General features: G+C 41.6%; 3 protein-coding genes across 5 annotated transcripts in view; 1 reads left to right on the top strand and 2 right to left on the bottom strand.

The window, feature by feature from the left end:
• xrn2 (5'-3' exoribonuclease 2) overlaps nt 1-14,016 on the top strand; it is a 37,291-nt gene extending 23,275 nt beyond the window's left edge. For both annotated transcript variants that reach the window (XM_089022238.1, XM_089022237.1), the window contains exons 29-31: nt 8,738-8,801; nt 11,655-11,823; nt 13,785-14,016. In XM_089022238.1, coding sequence (XP_088878364.1) covers nt 8,738-8,801; nt 11,655-11,823; nt 13,785-13,853 — 302 coding nt within the window. In that variant the 3' untranslated portion in view covers nt 13,854-14,016. The remainder of the gene's footprint in view (nt 1-8,737; nt 8,802-11,654; nt 11,824-13,784) is intronic.
• Nucleotides 14,017-14,207: 191 nt separating this feature from the next.
• Nucleotides 14,208-17,574, bottom strand: LOC148884010 (homeobox protein Nkx-2.4-like). Its single transcript, XM_089022024.1, has 2 exons — nt 16,874-17,574; nt 14,208-14,866 (listed from the first exon to the last, which is right to left on the bottom strand). Exons 1-2 carry the CDS (start codon nt 17,286-17,288, stop codon nt 14,328-14,330), a joined length of 954 nt encoding a protein of 317 aa, XP_088878150.1. The 5' UTR covers nt 17,289-17,574; the 3' UTR covers nt 14,208-14,327.
• Nucleotides 17,575-25,167: 7,593 nt separating this feature from the next.
• The window catches only part of LOC148884009 (homeobox protein Nkx-2.8-like), a 3,204-nt gene continuing 1,987 nt past the window's right edge, over nt 25,168-26,384 (bottom strand). Inside the window, exons 2-3 of one of the 2 annotated variants that reach the window (XM_089022293.1) lie at nt 25,985-26,134; nt 25,168-25,893 (exon numbers count right to left, since the gene is read on the bottom strand). In XM_089022293.1, coding sequence (XP_088878419.1) covers nt 25,442-25,893; nt 25,985-26,134 — 602 coding nt within the window. In that variant the 3' untranslated portion in view covers nt 25,168-25,441. Of the gene's footprint in view, nt 25,894-25,984; nt 26,325-26,384 lie in introns of those variants that run through there. The other variant, XM_089022292.1, reaches the window with a different exon arrangement.

Below are 26,384 nucleotides of genomic sequence, written 5' to 3'. Positions count from 1 at the left end.
TGTTCAACTCAATCAAAATAATTGAAACACTTTTCCAAAGTGTTTCTCAGCCGCTATCCTGCAAATAACAGCAAAACATTGCTCGCCTCAAGCTTTTGTTTGCTCACTTCAGGTGACGTTTACTTGGAAACTGACACTCAAAATACAAATGAAACATTTCGGCGACAAAATGTTCCACCAAGCCATACAGTGATACCTCGGCTTACGAACGCTTTAGCTAACGAACTTTTCGCTTTACGAACATTAAATTCCCGAGAATTTAATTTTGGCATACAAACTAGTTTTCGGCGGACGAACCATAGCGCCACGGTGGCAGGCGGACAAGTTTTCCACAGCCCCCCTGTTTAAGTGCAGACGTGGTTTGTTATCGTGTGCAGTACTTTTGCTATTATGGGACCGAAAAAGACCCCACCACAGGCTAGTGTTAAGCCGAAGAGGAGGCAAAAGAAAATTACAGTCGAGCAGAGGAAGATCATCGAAAAACAGGAAGGAGGTGTGCGTTTGCGTGACTTGGCGTCCCAGTACCAATATGCTAAGTCGACCATTGCTACGAGTGGCTAAGGGTGTATCTGTGTTGTCTAAGCAACGGTCTCAGGCAAGAGAAGAGGTTGAAAAACGCGGCAGCAACAGAGGACGGTGTGAGTGAGGGTATTATCACCCAGAAAGCACGGCAACTTCACTTGGATATCAAGAGGCAACTACATCAATGACCATCACAAAGGGAAATAAAATTACTTTATTATACCGTACAGTTAATTTCTTTAACTACAATACAAAATCAAATTTATTATACATAAAATAAGGTACATTTTGTGTAGCTTATTTAGTAGAAAATTATGTATTATGGGGACCTGGAAACGTATTAGTCTCATTTTTTATGGTTTCTTATGGGAAAAAATGTTTGGCAGACGAACTTTTCACCTTACACACACATTCTGGGAACCAATTAAGTTCATAAGTTGAGGTATCACTGTACAGTATTTGTTTTAAAGGCCTTGCTACCCTCATGCTAACATAAAAAGATAACTGCCATTGACAGGGTAACTTGTGATTCTAGCCTTCAGACAATTGCTCGTTGAACCCTTTCATTCTCCCTGTAACATGATAACATGAAAAGCGGTCCACTATGGTAACAGATGAAATAGTTTAGACGCAACACACTTCATTTACCCCGCTCCTCCACCGCTTTAAGATTCCGCCTGACATGCGCTCTCCTAAATATATCACTTCTCCAATGGCAACAAAATAAGTAAATAACTCAATGCAATGATGACACTCACTGCGTGCCCCATTCACAAGTCAAGGCGACGTTGCCACACGTGGCGTCTCCTAATCACCTCGTCGTTCTCGCCCGCGCTCAGACTTTGATGTGTCAATTTGCAAGTCGATGAAGCCTATCGCGCGCGTGTGTGTGTGCGTGCACGCGCTGCTTCTCCATGGTAGGATGCAAATGACCCTCTTTTGGATCCTCCCGTTTTTTTTTTGTTTGGATATCCAATGCCAGTCTGAGAGCCCCGCGTGACTATTTTTTTTTTCTTCCTACATTTCGAATGAGAAATGCTATTGCATTAGCAGCTCATTTCACCCCCGATGATTGAGTTTCAATTCGTGACGGTGTGGGATTTAAACTCAAAAGATCATCACAAAATGGTGGCACAACTGAATGAAATCTATTCCAATGAACATATTTATTGGAATAGATTTTGTTTAGGTTATGGATGGACACAACTCTTGACATGATCATTGCGACATATCCGGAGCGACTTCAGCCGATGCACCTTCTGGAGTAAATATTGAACAATTAAATCAATTATAAACTCAAGGTGCTCGATAGCGCTTAGCATTTTCAAACTGATGCTCGCAATCTGGAGTACTCACCCATAGTGCTGGCGCATTAACTCATTCACTGCCATTCACTAATTAATTTGGGATTTGAAAATATGACCTAGATTCCTATTCTTGAATTTGTTTGGGTTTTGTTTTTTTCTTGTTTGGGTACCGATAAAGTGCTGGTCATGGCCTCGCGCAATTTTTTTTCCACAAGATGGCAGCATTACCCTTTTTTCCATGTTACTGCTTTGTTCCAGCTTCAGCTGTTGCCAAAGCGCTATAAAAATCAATTTGTATGTATTGCATTGTATTTTGGACAGTCACCCTCATTTCAAGCTCATATAACTCCAGACTCATATGTTTGATTTTTTTTCTGATGAAAGAAGAGAATCTCAGGTTTCTTACGCTGCATTGAATGTTTATGTAGTCCTAAAACTAAAAATTCTGTAGGTCCTGGAATTCGTGTGACAATGACAAAAACCCAGGCACATTGTCTGGCCGTGAATGAGTTAACATGTCATCTATGACAATGAGAGATAATGGGGAGATTTCTGTCTTCTGGCGCACTTGGCGAGTCACTGATGTGTCGAACCTCCACAATATTACGCAATTACCACCGATAGAATGTTTGACTTTTAAAACTGTGGTCTACTTTGAAGCTACGGACCAGCTGAAGTCGAATTGAAAAAAATGACTGGCGAGCAAGTGACCCGTGCTAACTTGCAAGGGATGTTGCCGCAAAGCATGGTGGGTCTCCCTCAGCAAATAGTCTGAAGGGCCTTGAAAGCCAAGTTAAATTTCCCCCCCTTTTGACGGCGCATCCGCCCCCCCCCCACCGAGATGCCGCCAGTGGGTCTTTGTGCGCGGGTCGTCCTGTCGCCTTGCCTCATGTGGAGCAGCTCCCCTCGAGCTCTGCTGGTGGCCATTGTGGAGCTCAAGCTACAAACTAACAACTCCGCTCAACCTCTGCCCTGCTCGCACTGAGAAAATTCAAGTCTATTCTTTTCGGACCATCATGTCCTTTTCCACTTTGTCCACGTACAGCAAGGCCAACGGATGGTAGCATATTTTGGTTAAATTGGCTTGGAATGAAGTGTTTAGAATCAGAATCATCTTTATTGGCCAATTATGTCGAACACACAAGGAATTTGTCTCCAGTAGAACACGCTGCTCTAGTGTCATCATAAAAAGACAACTCTGAAAAGTTGCCTGCCCCATTTTTCACAACTTAAAACACAATAAGACGACTAATCGCAAAAAGAAAAACAATTGTTCCAAAGCATTATGGATTGATAATCAAAATATATAACAGTACAACACTTTAAAATGTACCTACTACAAATGCTCCCTTGCTTAATTTATGGTAAATATCCCTTGCTGATGATTTTGCTCCAGTTGTCGTTTGTCCATACACTGTTCGGCATGTTGCACAATGCAATGTTTGCGTTGCGTTGTCTGCGACAAGCCACGTGAACTCCTCTCCACGATGGTTTCAATGTACGTTTACGTTTTGTAGCGTCATAAATTTTGTTAGCTTCTTCTGATTCTTCTGGGGCTATGACGCTCTGGAAAGTCCGGAAGCACTAAATTACTCGATGCAAGCTTCTGATTGGCTGCCGAGTGTGCAAATTGCCAAAAGAAAATCTTTTTTTTTTTAAGTTCGTCTGTGTAAGCTCTCAGTCGTACAGGAACGGTCCATCGATGAAAAGGTTTCTTCAGCCGTCATCTGTACTTCTTGAAGGTGTCGGACGTTTCACTTCTTATCCAAGAAACTTCGTCAGCAAACTAAAGTCTTACTGGTAGTTTCGGCCCTATATATATATATATATATATATATATATATATATATATATATATACACACACATTTCCCCTCTGTCCAGACATGGCGGTGCCGGACTCTACTATGATAGGTCCCTGCTCCCAGGTTGGGGGGAGTAAAGGACTAAGTCCCGTGGCTCCACTGATTGCTTCTATTGTCTTGACTGACGATTGGCCCGATTGCCCAATTTGCCCTGGCATCACCTCATCAGCATTATTAATCCTATGTTGCCTAAGCAGGCTATTGTACGAACGATCCAAATTGAACCTCACACCACCATATCAGTTTAGTGAAGGATTTAGCTGTTTTATGAAAATCGCTTCTTTTACTCCCCTTTCAAACCATCTATGTTATTTTGCTAAGTTTTTAACCTCATTGTCGCCAAATGAGTGGTTGCTAGCTTTTAGGTGCAAATGTACTGCCGATTGAGGCCCACTAGTATTATCCTTGCAATGTTGATAGTCTTATTTTGTGAGTTGCAGACGTTATTTTAGACGCTGGTTTTACAGTTGGTGGAGAGAATCAGTGAACCATTTTAAAGTGATCAGTCACTGTATTTGTAGTACAACTCGTGTATAATTATGCAGATGTCCTGGCGCGCCTCAAAATATCTGGTTCTGGAGATTATATTGGTCAGTCACGGTGGTTGAGTGAGTATAGGGCTAGAGCTACAATGATTATAACAGGGATGCTGTTCTACAGGTTGTGCAAAATTTGAAAGAGCCACTACTACACTGTTAGATTTGGGTTACTGTTTAGACAGGCAATGGCAAGAGGGAAGAGGTTTAAGTGTCTGTTGGGTTAGGTGCCTGCCTGAGGGGAGTCGCTGGAAAAGGTGGTGGGCAGGATGCAGAGGATCCAGTAGATTTTCCGTGCCCTTGTAAACTTTTATCGAGCCAAATTATTGTCGAGCAAATGCTTTATTGATGTAAAGGTTTCTTCAGACGTCATCTGTACTTCTTTGAATGTGTCGGACGTTTCTCTCCTCATCCGAAAAGCTTTATTACCGATTTTTTTCATTGTGATTTAACCCCGCTGAGGGACAGAGCTGACTACAGTGCACTGCTAATAATGTTAATAATAACACATTTAATTTCGAAGCACTTTTCAAAACTCTCAAAGACTCTTTACACTCACGGGATAGGAATTTTTTTTTTATATATATATTTTTTTTTTTTACGGGTGCGCAGCGGCAGCCATTCGCGCCAGCGTTCACTCTACCCGGAAGTAACACAGCAACAAAGTTATGAAAGCAAGAGGAAAGAAAAAAAAGAAGTAGAAAAAAATACAGGGTTCAAGGTGCATGAAAGGGTATCTGGATAGTGTGTCTGGAGGACTGTAAATCTGGGATTATTTACTGCCTGAAATTCTGAGGTTTTCGACCATTTTAAGTTCACAAATTAATTAGTCGTCGATTGTTGCACCGCTAGTTGCCGGCAAAGATGGAGATTCAGTATTTTGAATGGTGCAACGGGTAAGTTACATTCTAGCATTTGGTCAAAAAGCATGACATACTTCTGCAATCTCACTCAATGTCGTCGGGACAGGGAGACAAACAAAGTTACATTTACAAGTGACTTAATTTTACCCCGTTGTCTACGTCGCTGACATCTGCAAATAGAACACCCCCAACCCCTCAAAAAAAAGCGGCTCTGTGTTTTTGTTTGAGCTGAGTCAAATAGTCGGCGTCGAAAATTGAAAAGGGGCGTTTAGTTGCCGAGCGGCGCGTAATCCGTCCCTAATGCAGTGGCCGGTGTGCGCTTGTCGGTGATTGGAAGGCGTAATCCTTTTGTTGGCCTTTGTGCGCACACACAGGAGGCCCAGACGTGCTCAGATCATGGCTAATTAAAGAGATTGACAGGTGTCCACTTGTCATTCCCTCTCTTTTGAGGCAGGATGGCGCCTTGTGGCATTCTAATTGCCAGCCGACTGGGTGGTCCACTTGAGCTGCGTTGGTGGAAGAGATCATCAAACGGGAAAAGTCGGACCACAATAACGGGGGGGGGGGGTGTTCGCCATCGCTCGGCCCGCTTGACGCAAAATCTGCCCCAGCGCCAATATTTCCCACTTGACCTCCGATTCAAGACTCTTTCCTTTTTTCAAAAAATGTGACAAATGTAACTAAAGCGGAGAGTTATTAATTAAAAATTCCATGCCCTCCACCCACCCCAAAAAAATCTGATTTTAATCGATTTTCCACAAAACAAAAAACAGGACAACCCTCCAAAACCATGACAGTGTAAAAATCAGCACTTCCCATCAAAACACCAAAATACAAAAAAACGTCTCTGTGCAGCTAAATTGAGTGAATAGAGTAACGTCCATTTTGGTTTTGCCTCCTTCCCAGTAAAAAAAAATACGAAAATTCAGTCCACGTGAGATGGAACTTGGGGTTACGTTATTCGTAAGAAGCTACAACAAAAATTTAAGACGCCCCGATTGAAGTTGACCAAATAAATCTTCTTTGTTGGACTTGAACTTTGACAATCAGGTACGATTGTCGGCTTACGTCAGGTACGACGGCTTACGAACTTTTCGGTTTATGAACGTTAAATTTATGAACATTTTATGAAATTTATGAAAATTTTACCTTGGCATACAAACTAATTTTCGGGATACACGCGGATCTGCCACAATGAGTGATGTCATTCGCGAACGAGCCCGTTCTAACAACAAAATGGCAGCCGGCTGTTTTTGTCCTCTATTCCCCGCCCCCTGTCTTCGTTTAAAGCCACGTGATTGGTCAATAACGGAGCAGTGAGGGGTGGTGAGTTCACAGACAGAGAGAGACCGAGTGAAGCCGTTCTCCAAAAAGAAAATGGCTGGCGACTTTTTTGTCATCAATTCCCTGCCCCCAGTCTTCAGTTAAAGCCACATTATTGGTCAAGAACGCAGCAGTGAGGGGAGGTGGTTTAAACATTAGAGACAGGTAGACGACAGTGAGAGAGTTTCAACTTTGATAGTTCAAAGGCAGAGTGAAGATTGCAAGGTTAAAATATCCCATCAATCAGGCTCCACAAACAACCCGCACAAGCAATCATTACACTTGATGCAAAAAGCTATCAACCCAGCTAAACAGAACACCATTGATGTGGAACTAGATAAAATCATCGCAGAGAAAGCACCTACAAGGATCATTCCTCAAGATGGTGAAAGAAGGTTACGTTCCTCATCATGTGTTTAAAGGACACCCGACATCACTTTTTTGTTTCCTAACTGACATCAGAAAAGCGTTTTATAGCATCTAAAATACCCAGAACACTCAGTATGATATTTTTAGTCAAATGCAAAACACCAATAAAAATGACTTGGTGTCCAAAATCTGCAAAAAATTGAGCTGCGAATTGGACATTTTCAAGTCCCGCCCCCAGTTCGTGACGTCACGCCAAGACGTCTTGCATTGCTGGAGAATCAAAACAATGGCTTCAGACTCTGAGAATATGCTTTCTTGTTACACATCCAGTTATGAATATGATTGAAATAGTTCTGAAGAGGAAAGCATACATGTTTGCAATCGATTAAAGAATTTATTCCGTGCCATTTTGAGGCAACATTGGGGGGAAATGTATCACCCAAAAAAGAGGCAGAAAATGGCGACCGAGCTCCTGTGAGGAATTAATCAGCCCGTTTCCACAGGCTGATAAATTCCTTATATGGAGCTTGGTCGCCCTCTTCTGGCTCTTTTTGGTGCAACATGACGTTTTCAGAACAAACAAGCACAGCAAAATGCATTGACGTGATGGAAGGACTGCTACAATGTGTCCTTTTTTCGGTCAGGGGCGTTACTTTAGTGACGTCACGTACGGACTCGTCACCAACTCAAAAACAAGACTTCCTGAATGTTCAGCGCGAGTCTTAAAATGTAAAATATAGCTATATGCAGTGGAATCTTTGTAAAATACGGCTAGTAGAAGTCATTTGAAGCCATTTTACAAACAACAACAAACAACATGTCCGGAGACGTCGGTTGCTTTAATGCTGAGGAAACCGGCCACTCCATTCCATCAAGCCATCGACCATCACAAAGGTAAATAAAACCACTTTATTATACAGTACAATTTATTTCTTTAATTATAATACCAAAGCACATTTATTATACATAAAATAATTTATATTTTGTGCAGTTTTAAGGCTTAGAAAATTAGAAAGTAGAAAATTGTGTTTTGTGGTGACCTGGGAACGGATTGTTCTCATTTTAATGGTTTCCTGTGGGAAATTAATTTTTGGGATACACACTTCGCCTTACACACTTTCTGGGAACCAATTAAGTTCGTAAGCCAAAGTATCACTGTATAATAATAATAATACTGTAATTTACAAGCTCCTTTCAAAACACCCAAGGACACTTTACAATTAAAAGAACAATAAGCACTAGAACGATAATACCATAAATGAAATGATAAATAATAAAAGAGCTGATTAAACTAAATTGCGAATGCAATTTGAAACAGATTTACTCACTCACGCAGGCTCTGACGTCAAATGTTTATTATTTTGACGGGCCATGAAAATTGAGGCCCCTTGATTGCTTCTTAGAGCTTTATTAGTTTTGTTGTCGTTTCAAACATGTCCGTCGATTTTGATTTTGATTTTTTTTTTTTTTTTTTTTTTTTTTTTTTTTTTTCTATTTCCAACCTGAAACCGTTTTTCTTTGTGTGAGGATCAGCTTCCTAGCATTTCATGAATTGATTTCTTTTTTTTAATGATGTCGACAAAGATGCCTACTTCCTGGCGTGCAGGTGGACCAGCTAAACAAGGGCAGCTGGTCATCACCATGGCAACAGTGGATCCGCAAGAAGCCTTTGGATACTTTTTCTTTTTTGCCCCAATCTCTCAAGTGGCTCTCTGTGAAGGCTTCGCCACTATGGAAGCGAACCACTTGAGGAGTCCACAATGCTGATGGCTCAATGGTCTTCCCCCCACCCCCCCATTTGCTCAACAAAACATGCAAATGTCGCCACCGGCCCTTCCGAGCGCACAAAACCTTGATTTGATCTCCGCTAATGTTGCGCATCGGGTGTGTCGTGGCAGCCTGGGTTGTGTGGACACAGCCCGTTGTGACGCCTCCTTTTGTTGCTGTGTGCAGATTCCAGAGCCAGGGGCCAGTTGAGAGCACCGGCGTTCTTCGATCAGCAGCCTCAATATCCATGGTGAGTCCACTTTTTGGAAGCATTTGGACCGGAGCCCTGCACTCTGGTTAGCTGACGTCTGTGTAAGCTCCCAGTCGTACAGGAGTGGTCCATCGATGAAAATGTTTCTTCAGCCATCATCTGCACTTCTTTGAAAGTGTCGGACGTTTCGCTCTTCATCCGAGAAGCTTCGTCAGAGAACAAAAACTTTGCTGGTAGCTCTGCCCCTATTTCTATCCCTAATGTCCAGCGGTGGCGGAGCCAGAACTCTGCACCGCCACCGCTGGACATTAGGGACATATATATTGGGTCAGAGCTACCAGCAAAATCTTCGTTCGCTGACGAAGCTTCTCGGATGAGGAGCGAAACGTCAAACTCCTTCAAAGAAGGACAGATGACGGCCGAAGAAACCTTTTCATCTGGTTAGGTGAATCAGTCTTTTTTGGAAATGTTATTTGATCTCATGGGTCATACATACAGTTGTGTGGGACTAATGAGGCATAACTGTGTGATTAAACATCGAATGCATGGGTGTCATACTCAAGGCTGTAGGGCGGAATATGGCCCGCAAAAGCAGATTAAACACTTCTCCATCCGTGATGCTTTCTAAAAACAAAAAACGTTCTCATATTGTAATAAATAAGAGACATTTTGGAAGAATTTTTGTTTCCCGAACAGTAACTTAAAAAAAAGTTGAATCAACAGTTATTTTTTACTTCTGTGTAAGCTGTCAGTCGTACAGGAGTGGTCCATCGATGAAAAGGTTTCTTCAGCCACCGTCACCTGTACTTCTTTGAAGGTGTTGGACATTTTGCTCCTCACCCGAAAAGCTTCGTCAGCAAACTAAAATGTTGCTGGTTTCTCTGGCCCTATATATATATATATATATATATATATATATATATATATATATATATATATATATATATATAGTAAAGTCTCATTATATCGATATTCTCGGGAGTCCGAAAAAATATCGATATAACCGGGACTATCGATATATCCGACCCTGCGCGCATGTAATTTTCTCCTTGCGTTCATAGAAATAGTATCGTAATAAGCTGTACTATCGATATAACCGATATCGATATAACGGGACTTTACTGTATATCCCTAATGTCCAGAGGTTGACTTCTTCAGATGGTTTCAGTCATAACAGCCCTTCAAGGGAAACGCTTACTAAAATGTGGCCCGCGGCTAATGGTTCACAAAATACGAGTAGCACAGTTTCTACTAGTGCAGAATTTTGCCTGACGAGTAACAGCTTTTCTACTACTATGCTGAATTCATCCTCCAAGTGGGCTTAGCTTCATAAAGTTGGAGAGTAAAACATGATTAGTAAGACTAATGTGTCAGTCATTCTATTCATGAGATTCATCATAATAGAGCAAGTAAGTATGCATACTAGTACAGTGATACCTCGGTTTACAAACCCCTAGGCTTACGAACTTTTCGGTTTAAGTACGTTAAATTTATGAACATTTTACCTTGGCATACGAACTATTTTTCGGGATACACACAGAGCTGCCACAATGAGCAATGTGTTGTTCGCAAATGAGCCCGTTCTCCGAACGAGAAAACGGCAGCCGGCTTGTTTTGGTCCTCTATTCCCCGCCTCCAGTCGTCGGTTAAAGCCATTTGATTGGTCAAGAATGCAGCAGTGAGAGGTGGTTTAAACATTAGAGAGACAGGCAGACGACAGAGACAGAGTGACAAAATGCAAAATAGATAGAAAACAGTGAAATTTGGACTCGTTTCAACTTTGATAGTTCAAAGCCAGAGTGGAGACTGCAAGGTTAAAATTCCCATCAATTGACGAGGAACTAGATAAAATGAAAGCAGAGAAAACACTTACAAGGGATCATTCCGCAAGATGGTGCAAGAAGAATGCTACGTTCCTCATCAAGTGTTTAATGCTGATGAAACCAGCCACTCCATTCCATCAAGCCATCAACGACCATCACAAAGGTAAATAAAACCACTTTATTATACGGTACAATTTATTTCTTTAATTATAATACCAAAGCACATTTATTATACATAAAACAAGGTATATTTTGTGTAGTTTTACGGCTTACAAAATTAGAAAGTAGAAAATTGTTTGACAGGCACTTGGGAACGAATTATTCTTATTTTAATGTTTTCCTATGGGAAATTATTTTTTGGGATACACACTTCACCTTACACACTGTCTAGTAACCAATTAAGTTCGTAAGCCAAGGTATCACTACCTGAGTTTACTGAGTCTACAGTAAATTCCCAAACGGCGATTGACGCTGGCTTGGTGTGCTAAGTGATATTTCGAGTGCCACACGACACTTCGGTTAGGTTCATGATAATAACTTTGCTTCTGTACAATGTAAATTTGTCCACTGCGAAACTAATGCAGGCTAATCTAAACCAATAAACATGTCCACTGTAGTAACCGCCATTGACTTTCACGAGTTTGACAAAAATCCTACTTTCTTGCATGTTTTTGTGCTACCAAGAACATTAGCTTCTGCCGCCATTGTAAGTGCGCTCCGGGAAAATAAAAAACCCCGAATAACTCAAACATATAGAAAGCTAGCAAGCTATCCAATCGATTGCCAACAGATACATAAGTAGCCAGGTAGCTAATTATAATAATAATAAATTTCATTTATAAGCGCCTTTCAAAACTCTCAAGGTCAATTTACAGTCACAGTATATTATTATTATTATGTTGTTGTTGTTGTTGTCACTGTCAATTGAATTTCAAGCAACCAAGATGGTGATTGTATTTCCACAAATACCAGTGGATTTTATTATATATATTTTTTAACTTGGAATATGGCCTATTCAGCTCCTCAGGTGTGATTTTGAAGTGAATTTGATGTTTATTTTTACTTGCAGGCATCACCCGTACCGCGGGAGGGGTAGAGGTGCTCACGGCGAATATTGGTCGCAACAGGCGGCATACCACCATAACGCCTACTTTGGCCATGGTGAGTCCGGGCCCAGCGGCTACCATCAGCAGTTCCAACAGCAAAGAAACGATGGGCGCAGACCACCATATCACCAGGTATCAAAATGCAGTCTTGATCGGAATGCTCGTCCCTCACTGGTTTCTCTTTATTGGTTCAACTTTAGCGACTGAATAGCAATTTCATGTCATGATTGAACTATGAATAATATAAACAGCTCTCAGTTGTACAGGAGTGGTCCATCGATGAAAGGGTTTCTTCAGCCGTCATCTGTACTTCTTTGAAGGTGTCGGACGTTTCGCTTCTTATCCGAGAAACTTCGTCAGCAAACTAAAGTCTTTCTCGTAGTTTAGGCCCTATATATACATCTATATATATATATATATATATATATATATATATATATATATATATATATAGGGCCTAAACTACTATATAGTAAACTACTATATAGATATATAGTTTCCGAAACTACTATATAGTAAACTACTAGATAGACATATAGTTTAGGCCCTATATATACATATACAGTAAAGTCTCGTTATATCGGTATCGGATATATCGATAGTCCCGGTTACATCGATACTATTTCTATGCACGCACGGAGAAAATTACATGCAAACAGGGTCGGATATATCGATAGTCCCGGTTAAATCGATATTTTTTCGGACTCCCTTGAATATCGATATAACGAGACTTTACTGTATATATATATATATATATATAGGGCCTAAACTACCAGTAGGACTTTAGTTTGCTGACGAAGTTTCTTGGATAAGAAGCGAAACGTCCGACACCTTCAAATAAGTACAGATGACGGCTGAAGAAACCTTTTCATAAACATGTAACAGTGATATCTCGGTTTATGAACCCCTTGGCTTACGAACTTTCCGGTTTACGAACGTTACATTTATGAAAATTTTACCTTGGCATACGAACTTTTTTCGTACACGTAGCTGCCTCAATGGGTGATGTGTCTTTTGCAGACGACAAACACAATTGATGAGGAACTAGATAAAATTATTACAGAGAAAGCACCTACAAGGGATCAGTCCTCAAGATGGTAAAAGAAGTTACGTTTCTCATCAAGTGTTAAATGCTGATGAAACCGGCCACTCCATTCCATCAAGCCTTCAACGACCATCACAACAACTATTATACAATACAGTTTTTTCTTTAATTATAATACCATATCACATTTATTATACATAGAATAAGGTATATTTTGTGTAGTTTTAAGGCTTAGAAAATTAGAAAGTAGAAAATTGTTTTCTGGGGACCTGGGAACGGATTATTCTCATTTTAATGCTTTCCTATGGGAAATTAATTTTTGGGATATACACTTTTCCCCTTACACACTGTCTGGGAAACAATTAAATTCGTAAGCCAAGGTATCACTACTCTGAGTCGGTTATTCATTTTGGTGGAGTAGGCACGTGAATTTCAGGTTGCACATCGATGCTTAAAATGCGATGGGGAAGAAGATTTTAACAGGTTTTGTGGTCGCAGTGTTGTTTTGGGAACAGGTGGGTCTTGCCCTAAAATGTTCACTATTCTTATTCCCACCCAAAAAAAAATATAAACACACAGGTCTTCAGGTTTTAACGTTTGGGAAAGTATCCTAGTTTTTATGTAATTATGGGTTTTTAATTTTATTGTTATTATTATGATGATTTTTTTTTTTTACTTCTGGCTTGAGTGAACGCTGGAGCGTGTGGCTCCAGCCGCTGCTCGCCTGCAGAAAAAAATATCCTGTGACAGTAAAGTGTCCTTGAGAGTTTTGAAAGGCGCTTATAGATGAAATGTATTATTATTATTATTGTTATCATCATTATTATTATTATTATCAAATGTGATCCATTTTGTTCATGTAAAATTCAGCTCATCAACAGTAGTGCAAAATGTTGAAGCAAAATATATTTGGTAGAGTATCTATTGGAGGGGAAAAAAGTCTCATGTGGTGGTACTTGGTTAATTTCGCTCCTTTTTGCATTATCAGTCAGAGTGTATTTTTTTTTCTTGTCAAATAAATGCCCTATGTTTTATTTTTATTTTTTAGGCCCGTGGCAGATTCAACAGAGGAGGTTACCCTGCTCCACCGCCATCCAAAAGATATGGACGGAAATGATTTTTTTTAAAACTTGTCTTATGACGTAAATTACCCTCATGAAATATGCTACTTGGAAGTAAAACCTAATCAGAATTTTTAAACAAGTCAATGTTGTATACCTTTGAGAGATTCTCCAACATCACCTTTTACAACTTGTCCAATAAAAGAATATCATGTGGAAGACTAATTTCATCTGTAACCTCAATGTTTTTTTTCATGATTTTGAATTGAGTTTTTGTGATTTCATTTTGAAACTACAATAAAGAATGAATGGCGAGATAAAAATTCAATTATTTATTAACCGGATGGAACTACAAAGAACATTTAATCTTGAAAGCCGAAATAGTTCAATCCTCTGGAATCAAGGCAGCCTCAACTTTAGATCCAAGTCCATTATATATACATAAAATCTTAATCCATTCATTCGCCCACCTTGATCTGAAACGCTTTATATAAAATGAAAACTTCCAGTGTCCTCAGTCCGGTTCTGTCCTACCAAGTCCTGCCATAAAGCAAAGTGGATCCCACCGAGGAACCAAGCACCCCGCCTGCGTAGTCGAGCAGCGCAGTATCCGTGCGGGTCCCTTTACTCTCCCGGTGCTCCCGGTCCTCTGGTTCTTCCCGAGAATCTCGCTCGAGCTGCCTGCTAGCTGTCGTCTTGCCCTCCGCCGCCGGCTCGGAGTCGCCTCGGCCGGGCTTGGCAAGCGCCTGCGAGGCCCGGCGGACGCCCGCGTCTTGCTGCATTTGGCCCGCTTTGTCCTTGAGCTGCCGCTTAAGTTTGTAACGATGGTTCTGGAACCAAATCTTGACCTGGTTGGGGCTGAGGTGGATGATGCCGGCCAGGTGCTCCCTCTCGGGTGCTGACAGGTACTTTTGTTGCTTAAAGCGGCGCTCCAGCTCGAATACTTGGGCCTGCGAAAAGAGCACCCGGCGCTTCCTCCGCGGGGCCATGGACAAGGCCGCCTTGGCGCCGGCGTCCAAGGCCGACAGGCCGCCCGGCATCCCGCCGCAAGAGCCCACCAGCCGGGAAACTAGAAAGTGACAATGCAAGTGGTCGTGCGAAATGTTATTACGAGATTGTTTTTGACAATTATTCCTCAGCAAAGCATTCGGAGGGGAGAACGTGTACTATCAAAATATATTTAAATCAATATCCATTATATTCATTCCAACACAAACAACACGGATCGAACATTCAGCCGATCGAAATAGTTCAAAAATCGACCCCGATTTTTTTATGACTTCCAGTTGAAGTCTATATTTTAATTTTATTTTTAATTTATATTTATTTTATTTTAATTTAATTTTTTTTCCAAGATGGCGCCTGAGTAGGCAGCCATCAGCAAGTGCTCTCACAGGCCTTGCTTTTTTGTTGTTTTTGTCTTGTTATTGTGTTTTCTTTTGTCACTTTATGTTGTTGTGCGTCACGTGGAATGGATACAGATTGTTTTTCAGCATTTTTGGCCACAACAATCATCAAGGAGGAGACTGTGCTGAGCGGTTGCGCCTTTCGGCAGCATGAATATGCCAGTACTGTTTTTGAATGGGAGGAATGTCGGAGCCATTTGACTACCATCGCTGGACAGCTCTGGGGCCATTGTGCTTTTTTTGCGCCTGTAATGGGCAGCATCGTCACAGCCCCGCTTTGTTCAGTGGGAAGGTCAGTGCTGTTGGACAGTCTGCGGTTGGATGGATGCATGGCGTGAGGAGCCCGCGATAAGAGCGCCGATGCGTATGCGCCGATGCGTATGTGGAACTGTCGCGGCTTGGAATTGAAGCGGATTTATGTGGGACAGGAGATGTGAGACAATGTCTTTTCGTCAATGGATGCTACAGCTTCGTGTTTGCTTTCAACATTTAGCTTGTAGTAGACGTACAAATTCCACCATAACGTCCCTGATCCACTGCTGACATGGATGCTTTGATCCTCTCCTCTTTCAACTAGAACTGCTTCATGTCATCGCAAAGAGGGTACAGCAAGTCCTGAAGAATGAATGACTCTGTGTCTTTGTGTTGTCATATTTGTTATTTTTTCTTTTTTTTTCCCCAAGATGGCGGCGCGTGAACACGCAGCGGCTCCCCTCTCCCGGCAAATTGGCGTTTTCATGTTTATGTTTGTTAAGTAATTATAAGTACCTTGCATGCTGGGTTCGAGAGGACAGTAATTTCATCTGTGCTGTATGTCATGCATATTAGCATATTTGACAATAAAGCTGACTTTGACTTTGACTTTTGATTTTAAAAATCATATTAAGTATAAGGTTATTTTTTTATTCAACGTAATCTGTCCTTTAACGTAGTTGCAAATTTTACAGCCAATTGAAATCTAAAACGGATTTGTGTCGTAAGAAATTTGACAACTAAAAAGGAGTGACGCTAACTTTGGCGATAAAGCCGAAATTTGTTACATGTAAGCAATTTGTGTAACTGAGTGAACGCGGCAACTTCGGCATTTTCGGTTGTTGTTTTTTCCGATCAAAAACTGATTAGCAAATTGCTCACAAGCAAAGTAAAACGAACCATTTTTAAACGGTAAAATGGAAGCAAAAGAAAACATTTTTTCCTTAAAATACATAACATTCAAAAGTAAAACATCTTTCCAAATTCGTTCATTCAGCTCGTAAATGACGAAAGCTGAATGAAAGTAAGTAAAACTTCTTGCGACTGCGGAAAATAATCCTTTCTTTTTTCCCAATAAGCAGCACATTCGTATTCGAACAATGGACACTATTGGTTACTATTTGAAAAACCAAAAAAGGGAGAACATTACTTTCAGTTTGTCTTTCCAACGTGTATTTTTTTCACGTTCAAATCAAAATTGTGTTATTTTATTCGATAATTGTTTTGTATTTTATTCTTATGCAATTTTAAGCGTAGTGTGGGAATCATTTTCAACTTATCTTCTTTTTAAAAGAACAAAATGAGGCATGAGCTTTGAGGAAATCTCCAGTAATTAATACCCGCAGTTTTGGTGTTTAAAAAAATTCCTGTTTGATTGTGGAAAAGTTGAAAAGTGGATTGAAATGAACTGAACTAACTTGGTGCGTATCTCGTTTCAGGGCCGCTGTACCAGGCCGCAGCGGTCGAGGCAACCCCCCTCAGCGTCTCCTGATAGGCTGGCATCTCTCCGCCGCCTCCGCAGAACCCCCCGATCGACCCCGAGAAGGGTGGCGCGGCGACCGTGCTGTAGGCCCCGGATGAGGAGGAAGTGGACAGGTGCTGTTGCTGCTGCTGATGGTGATGCGGTTGCTGCTGCTGGTGGTGGTGGTGCTGCTGCTGCTGCTGATGATGATGATGGTTGTACTGCTGCTGGTACCGGTACAGGCTGGTCGGGCTGGGTTCCTGCACGGTGGCGCTGCCACCGAACCTACGGTACACGTCGTCCATGAGGCTGTGCTGCAGGATGTCGGTGACCGAGAAGGGGGTGGAGTGCCTCGGGGGGCTCAGGGACATGCTGGACGCGAGGACGCCTCCCTCCCTCCCACCACCTCTTCCCTCCTGTTGCACGATGAGACCGGGACTTGCTGCATGGGAGAACTTATCCCACTACGTGGGAGTGGAGGGGGCGGGGCGATGACGCTGATTGACAGATTCGACTTGAACGCGGATTTCTCACCAACTTAACGTGCAGGTGAGTTAGAGGTATAAGACCCAAAAAAATCCAGCCCGATCCGACCTGACCCGCGGGTATTAAAGCCCGACCCAAGCCCGTCCAATTAACTTGATTTGCAGGCCCGAGCCCGAAGCAAACCCGAAATTTCACGTCATTTGTGTGGACTCCACAGGATGTATAATAATAATAATAATAATAATAATAATAATAATAATAATAATAATAATAATAATAATAATAATAATAAATACATTTCATTTATAAGCGCCTTTCATACCTCTCAAGGACACTTTAAAGTCACAGAATATTTTCTAGGGGTACGCAGCAGCAGCCACACGCGCCAGGTTCACTCAACCCGGAAGTAACAAAGTAAAAAAAAACAACAAACAAAACTAATATGACAACACACAGTACTTTCTGTACCCTCTTTGTGACATGAAGCAGTTGTAGATGACAGAGGAGAGGACCAAAGCATCACTTTCAGCAGTGGATCAGCTAGGGATGTTATGGTGGAGTGTGCACGTCTAAAAAATACAAGCTAAATTTACTTTCCACGCTTCTTTGCTAACAAATGTAAGCTTTTGTAACAAAATCAAATTTAAACAAGACTGTATCAACATTTACATATTTTATATTTTATGGAGGTTACATTATCCAACTATTTTCGATCATTGACGGAGTTTTTTTAAGAGTTGTGGGAAATTTTAAGGTCCTTCATCATTTTGACGGGGCTTGCCCTATAAACCACAGCAGCAACACTGTTGCCGCTGCAGTACGTCCTTATGAAGCAAAGAAGCACTTTGTGAGAGAGAGTGAGAGAGAGAGAGAGAGAGAGAGAGAGAGAGAGAGAGAGAGAGAGAGAGAGAGAGAGAGAATGAGAGAGAGAGAGAGAGAGAGAGAGAGAGAGGGAGGGAGAGAGAGAGAGAGACAGAAAGAGAGATAAAGACAGACAGAGAGAGAGGGAGAGACACAGAGAGAGACAGATATACAGAGAGAGAGAGAGAGAGAGAGAGAGAGAGAGAGAGAGAGAGAGAGAGAGAGAGAGAGAGAGAGAGAGAGAGAGAGAGAGAGAGAGAGAGAGAGAGAGAGAGAGAGAGAGAGAGAGAACACAGCGTCCTCTGTTTTGTAACGGATACTTTAATTACAGACTTGGGTTGTCACGCGGTAAGCCACGCCCCCATAAAGGCGGAATTGCCCGCCGGAATATGCGTAAGGCACAGGCAGGTGTCAAACTCTGGTCCTCGAGGGCCACAGTCCAACATGTTTTCGAAGTCTCCCTGTAGCAACGCACCTGATGCAAATGAACAGGCTTAATGTCAGACTTCCGGGGAGGTTGCTGATGATATGATTTGAATCAGGTGTGATACAACAGGGAGGCTTGGAGAAATGCAAACCAGTGAGTGGCCCCCGAGGACCGACGTTTGACACCCCTGATGTAAGGTAATTGAACAACCTAAAACACTACTGTCTGTCATAAAATAACCCGTTTCAAAATAGATAATAAGGAGACAGAATGAACTTAACACAACTACAGCGTGCTGTGGCTGCGCGCTCCCGTTTAGTAGTTAAATTACAATTATCTTACTGATTTCTTAACATTACTTATTTTATAAAAAGGCTTCCTTATAGTTTAGTATCCACACATCGTTTTATTATACGTTTTTATAAACGTAAAAAAATGTGTGTGTGTGTGTGTGTGTGTGTGTGTGTGTGTGTGTGTGTGCGTGCGTGTGCGCGCGTGCGTCTTAATGAGTGTTTATCATATTTGTGTGTGAGTGTTCAAGTGCATTTATGTGCTTGTATTAGTGTTTATCATATTTATGTGTGTCTTCAAGTGCGTGTATATGAGTGTTTATCATATTTGGGTGTGAGTGTTCAAGTGCATTTGTGTGCTTATGAGTGTTTATCATATTTGTTTGTGTGTGTTCTGTGTGTTCAAGCGCGTTTGTGTGCGTGTACGTCTGAGTGCTTATCATATTTGTGTGTGTTTGTGTCTTCAAGTGCGTTTGTGTGCATGTATGAGTGTTTATCGTGTGTGTGTGTGTGTGTGTGTGTGTGTGTGTGCGCGTGTGTGTGTGTGTGTGTGTGTGTGTGTGTGTGTGTGTGTGTGTGTGTGTGTGTGTGTGTGTGTGTGTGTGTGTGTGTGTGTGTGTGTGTGTGTGCGCGCGCGCGTGTGCATGCGTCCGTGTGAAATCCCAAAGAAGGTCAATGAAGAATGTCAATAGAAAAGCAAAATAGTTCCAACTCCAACAAACGTCAATTTAATTTACATTTTTGACACATTTAGAAATTATAGTCGTCTTAAAATAGAAGTATTTTTTTTGTACATACGTCACATACGTATGTACAAACTTGCTAACTGTTTACTGTAGCTTGCTGCCACTACTTCTATTATTCTGCAGCCGGGGAGGCGCAAGAAGAATCTGTAATCACCAGCGTCCTCTGTCATGAGGCAGGAGAACTGTGTGCCTCACCTATGCACACAGTTTTGATTAAAAAAAATGAAATAAACACTGTAGTACAGTGTTTATAATGTATAGTGACTCTACATTATATACACCAGGGGTGCTCATTCCGTTGATCGCGATCTACTGGTCGATTGCGGAGGTAGTACTGGTCGATCGCAGCATGACAGTAAAAAAAAAAAACATTTGTCAGCCTATCAAACGTCCCATCACTTGATTGACATACAGGGCAACCATTCAGATGACAACTGAATTTTTACCTTTAGGTCGCCGTGCATGCGTAAACAACGGCGCTAAACGCAGCAAAATTTACAAGCTAGTCAGCGAATTACCTAAGATTTTAAGCCCTTGCTAAAACATATGGTGATCAAAATGAGTGAGAAACCTGGATAAAGTAAGGGGGTAAAACATGTTACTTTCATACGGAATGGGAAAATGTGGAGCGGCATTTTCGGACTGTTCATGGAAAATACGACATTGACTTGCCGCCGAAAAGCCAGCTGAGAAAGAAAACGGTGGCCGAACTAAAATCCCAGTTGTCCGGACAGCAGTCATTTTTCACTCAACATACTTCAAAAGCGAAAGCCGCCACAGAAGCATCGTTCCGGGTGAGTCACGCTATCGTTAAAAACAATAAGTCCTTCCAAGACGGAGAGATGGTAAAAGAAGCATTTGTTGAAGCAGCTGACTCCTTGTTCAGAGACTTTAAAAATAAGGCAGAGATGCGTATTATCTTCAATCAAAGCTCTGCAGCTGTCAAGACATACAGTTACACGGCGCTGTGAAGCCACGGCTGAGGATTTAACCCAGCAAATATGGAAAGACATCGGAGATTGTGAGTGTTCTCACTGCTGAAGTCCATAGCTCATGGGCAGGTCTGTAACTTACTCACACAGGAAAAGTACCCCAACATGAGGATGTGCTACCTCCTTGACTGCATTATTCGGCTCCACTTATTTATGTGAGTCAGCCTTTTCCTACATGAAGATCATTAAGTCCAAATACCGTTCCACCATGAATGATGAGCATTTGGAAATGTGCTTGGTAGTTTTTATAAGTAGCTCGTATGCTGAAAAAGTGTGAGCACCCCCGATATACACTATCTAAACTGTAGAAATTTAGTTCATATATTAAACGTGTTGCATATCGCGATTTTTAATAGCGATATGCAGAGGGACAGCAATGCGGTCTCACTGCAGAGCAAGCCAGCACAGTTAGCATAGTGATTGCGTAATCCACGGTGAGGCTCAGCCGGCTGCTGCCTCACCACTCGTATCCACTTAGTATTTGAACGATCAATGTGAAAATTCAGCGATTTTGAAAAAAAATCCAAAAATGGTGACGTTAAATGGAAAAGAACATTAAAGTACAAATCTCTAAATACATATAACTGCTTAATTTATTTTGTCATTTGATATTTCCATGATGACAGGTGAGGCACAGCCTCACCTGTCTCCCCTGACTGCACGTCACTGCAATCAAGTCATTATGTTCCTTTCAATAGACACTACAGCTGTGGTTGTTGTTGTTGTTGTCCTTGTCCTTTAAAGGACAACCGACGCCACCGGACAAGTTGTGTTTATAATTTGTAAAATCACTTCAAATGACTTCTACTGAGCGTATTTTACAAAGATTCCACCATATACAGCTATATTTTACGTCTTAAGACTCGCGCTGAATATTCAGGAAGTCTTGTTTTCGAGTTGATGATGATGCGTGACGTCACGTCTATAACGCCCCTGACCGAGAAAGCGACACATAATGCATTTTGGGTACTTTGTTTGGTCTGAAAACATCGTGTTGATCCGTGTTGCTACATTGGAGTCCCGACGCCTCAAAATGATACGGAAGGACTTCTTTAATCGATTGCAAACATTTATGCTTTCCTCTTCAGAACTATTTGAATCATATTCATAACTGGATGAGTACCATTGGTTTGATTCTCGAGCAAGGCAAGACGTCCTGGCTCGCCATTTCCGGGGTCATTTTGAAGTAGTTTTGGTACACTTTAAGTCATTTTTATTGCCTGCGTGTTTTGGGTATTTTAAATGCTATAAAACGTTTTTCTGATGTCAGTTAGTAAACCAAAAAATGGTGTTGGTTGTCCTTTAAAGTACATTTTGAAGTCAAAATGAAGTCGAGTTGAATGAGATTGTGTTAGGAGTTAACCTCTACACGCGAGAGAGTACGATTTTGTCGTGTTCTCTTCATGTGTAGTGAAGTAGGACATATTCCGAAAGGGTATCCATTCAATTTGGGTCCCCTGAAGCCTCGTTACAACCTTTTTAAAAAATAGTTCCCTCCTCCGATACGCCTGATTCAGGCCGCGCCCCAAACCAAAACAGACTTCCGGAGTCGTCAGTCGTTGAATAAATTATCTAACTGACAAATTCGTTATCTGGACATTCTTCCTCATTCAACCTGCTTGGCCACATGATCTGGCCTCCACGTAACCATGGCAATGGCAAGTGAGATCTTTGTTGCCACTCTGTCGTCATGCGCTCACGCCGGGGGCAGAGCCCATCTGCCAGCCCCACTTGAAGACTGGCAGCGAGATAAAGCACTCGGTGGTCATCAGTTTAAAGTCAACAAAGGAATGGAGAGGAAACAGATGGCCTGCTACTGTGACATCACTTCCTGTTTGGCCACAAAGTTGTGGATATGAACAATATCATTGGTCACATAATTTTTACTCATTTTATTCCAAATCAGACGTTTCTAAATTTGTATTTCCTGATTTATAATATGCCCTCTTTATTCCTGCAGAACATATTTTTTATATAATAGTCGTAATAGTAAGAACTACAGTGATCCTGCTACTTTGCGGTTCACTTATCTCGGCTTCAGTGCATCGCAGATTGTTTTTCAGGGAAAATAATCATCCAGAAACAAAATGCCGAATGACTCAGTGGTTTTGTACATGGCTGCACTCAGCACTCACTTATCACGTGGGTTATTACATAAATCTACTTTGCGGATTTTCGTCTATCTCGGGTGGTCCAGGTCCCAATTGACCGCAAAAAACGAGGGAATACTGTATGTATTAATATTTATGATTGAAGGGGATATGTTCAAAAGTATGTCATTTTTTTTCTTGCAGCATCACAGACGTTATTGACAATCCGTTGTAAAATGCGTATTTCGAACGCTTTTCAAAGTACAACAGAAAAAAATAATATATGTGTGTGTGTGTGTGTGTGTGTGTGTGTGTGTGTGTGTGTGTGTGTGTGTGTGTGTGTGTGTGTGTGTGTGTGTGTGTGTGTGTGTGTGTGTGTGTGTGTGTTTTCTATAAAGATACATACATGTACAACTGGGGAGAATACTACATATGTTACTACAAAAATGCTCATATGTACAGTTGTACGTAACTTGAATGTTCATAAGTAGGGGAGCGTCTGTATAAACCAATGTGTATGTACAGCTAGTTAGCTGGCTATCTATTAGCTATCGATCTGTCTGGCTATCAGCTATCTATTAGCTAGCTAGCTTATTATTTTTTTGAGTTATTCCAGGTTGAGTGAACGCTGGCGCGTGTGGCTGCCGCTGCTCACCCACAGAAAAACTTATCCTGTGACTGTAAAGCGATAGTTTTGAAAGGCGCTTATAAATGAAATGTCTTATTATTTATTATTATTATTATTTTTTTTTATTATTATTAAAATAAGAGAGCCGTGTGTGTGTATGTGTGTGTGCGCGTGCGAGAGACGGAGTGTGTGCGTGTGTGCCGCGCGTGCGCCTGTGTGTATAATTTAAAATGATTTGCTTACTGTTGCTGAGGACTGGAGTTTTGATCGCTGTTAGTGTTTTTGAAATGGATCGTTGGTCAAGCGTCTGCTGCCACCTTCCGTCAGTTTTGTTAATTGCATTTTAGTGTCTTGAATATGAAAATAGGAAATAGAATAAGTAGAATTGTGATCACATGAATATAAATAAATCAATACGTTGTAATATCGGGTATGACTAATTGCATGTTTTTGCTTTTATATCGTCCAAGTGACAAAAAAAACTGAACGAAACCTCATACGTGCGTGACGTCACATACTCTCCCACACAGTGAATCGTTTGTCATTTTACAGTTTTCGGAGTCTTCCCTCTAAAAAAATACAGTGCTGCCTTTCTACACGTTTACATAGCTTGACTTTCACATATATATTAAAATTTTAGTTATGATTTTCACAGCCACAATTTTTTTCATTTCCACAATACAGTACATTTAATTTTCAAAAAAAATGTCAATTTCTGCTGAGATTTCGTCTGCAGGTTCTCACGTTCCCCTCTTAATTGGACCATCCATCCATCCATCCATCCATCCATCCATCTTCTGCCGCTTATCCGGGGGGCAGCAGCTTCAGTAGAGACCACCAAAACAAAGAATTCGACACATTGTATGTGCACGTTTTGCATTTGGGGTTTCAAAACACAAAACTGTGCTCAGTTCACGGTTAATTTGTCTTTATTTCAAAAGCAAAATGAGAATCCGTTCAATTAATATGATTTCATCACGATATTGAACATGGCAGAAATGAAATATTTATGAGCAGAGAAATGATCAAACGTTTCGGCGTCCGAATGATGGCTAATATTTTCGTTAGTTCCATCTCGCATGGAAAAACGATGTTTTTTTTCCCTTGGTTCTTGAACCCCAACCGTCACCTCCAATAAAGACTAACTTCAAAAATCCTCATGCTCACGCAAGTCCACACGTCGACCACAAAACATACAGAAACACACACATATCACAATGTTTGGCCTCATCAATAATTTTCAGGAATCTTAAAAGATATACATGTCAACCTTGGCTAGCAGTTGCCCTTATAAATGATTACAATAAAAGTTGTCGTCTGCCGTACATTGTTTGAAATGATAAAAAAACGCCGACACAAGCGAAAATATAGACATCGTACCGCGCATGCGCACATTATGCTTTGATTAATTCGCTTGTAGGCAGCGATTAAAAATATATACAGTACGATTGATGATTACTTTTGCTGCTTTGCCGTGACAATAGTAGCGATTATTAGTAGCGGCATTATTGTCGTTTGCAGCCAGCAGTTGATTTGACTGAACTGGATTTGAGCCAAAATAGTCTTTGTAAAATCGGTTCACAATTGTATCGCTTGGATTACGCCGTACATTATTTGAAATGATAAAAAAACGTATACATTGACAGGTTAATATCTTTTTGATAAAAAGATAACATTTCAAATTTAGGTTACTCATTCTTAGAATTTCGTTAAAAAACAACAACCGAAAATACATTTTAATTTTATTTTAGAGATAGCCTATACACATTACTTCACATCAAATACACATCTTAACTGTAAAAAAAATTAAACATGCAAGGTCGGGTATAGAAAATCTTTTTGTGACAATCACAAAAAAAACAAAATACTCTCAATTGATATATTGCAACAATACAAATAAATACATTTAGATTAGACCTGGCATCTACATTATAAACTGTCAACGTGACACAAAACATGCTTTTATTCATATTAAAAACAAGAAAAGAGCTTGTATCCAATAACTCAGGTCCAGTTGCCGTTCCAGCAGGTGAGCCTCGCAAGGGCCTGCTGGTTAAGGTGCGCGTGGCTAAACAGAGGAAAGGCCAACCGCAGGTCGAGGAGGCCGCTGACCAGCTCGCTCGGCTTCCCATCCCGCAGCACAACCGCCGGGATGGCGTTGGAAGCGAATCCGCGCGGCGCCTGTAACAGCCGAACCGACCGTAGGCTGCGTTCGGCGCGCTCGGTTCGCTCCCGCTTCATCTTGTAGCGGTGGTTCTGGAACCAGATTTTTACTTGATTAGGGGTCAGCCGGATGCGACCGGCCAGGTGCTCCCTCTCGGGCGCGCTCAGGTAGCGTTGCTCCCGGAAGCGACGTTCCAGTTCCGACGTTTGCGCTTTGGAGAAGAGGACGCGACGCTTTTTACTTCCACCGACTTCCCGCGGCAAGTCCGTGGACGCACCCTCGTGCGCGTGCACTGCGGAAGACAAAGTCGTCGTCAAACGAACTTCGGTCATCCATTTGGCAAGCAATCAATCGAATTAGGTGATTGGTATATTTGCGCTCACGTGACAGGTTAAAGCGAGGATCGGCGCGGTTATTTTCGGCTTTAGCTTTGGCGTCGGCCTCTTCTTCCGGGTCTTCGACGCCGGAACAGCAGCACGTCCCCGGAGCGTCCGTCAGGTCCAGAATGTCTCGCACAAGGAAGCCGGCGTGTCCTGAAGACATGGCCCGTGCGCGGGGGAAAACACGAGCAAATGCTGCAGAACAAATTTGGGGTAAAAAAAAAGTTACGAAGTACAATAATTAATTTTTGTACTTTTGTTTTCTTTTTAGAGAAGCAAGCGTGGACTGCAACGATGACACGAGCACGCACGCATGCACGCACGAGAAGCGCGTGCTCGTTAAAAAGGCGCGAGTCTGAGGAGGTGGGTCAATGTCGTCACACGGTCACTTCCGCTTGTTTTT

This window comes from Hippocampus bargibanti, linkage group LG19 (genome assembly GCF_051943395.1).
Source record: "Hippocampus bargibanti isolate YZ-2025 linkage group LG19, ASM5194339v1, whole genome shotgun sequence".
NCBI lineage: Eukaryota > Metazoa > Chordata > Actinopteri > Syngnathiformes > Syngnathidae > Hippocampus > Hippocampus bargibanti.
This window is presented reverse-complemented; position numbering and strand designations above follow the sequence as displayed.

Excerpts from the sequence above, each read along its gene's own strand:
- LOC148884010 (XM_089022024.1), bottom strand. The coding sequence starts at position 17,288 with ATGTCCCTGAGCCCCCCGAGGCACTCCACCCCCTTCTCGGTCACCGAC. Across the intron at positions 14,867-16,873 it reads TGAAACGAGATACGCACCAA|TTTCCCGGCTGGTGGGCTCT; the intron begins GTTAGTTCAGTT and ends GTCACTTTCTAG.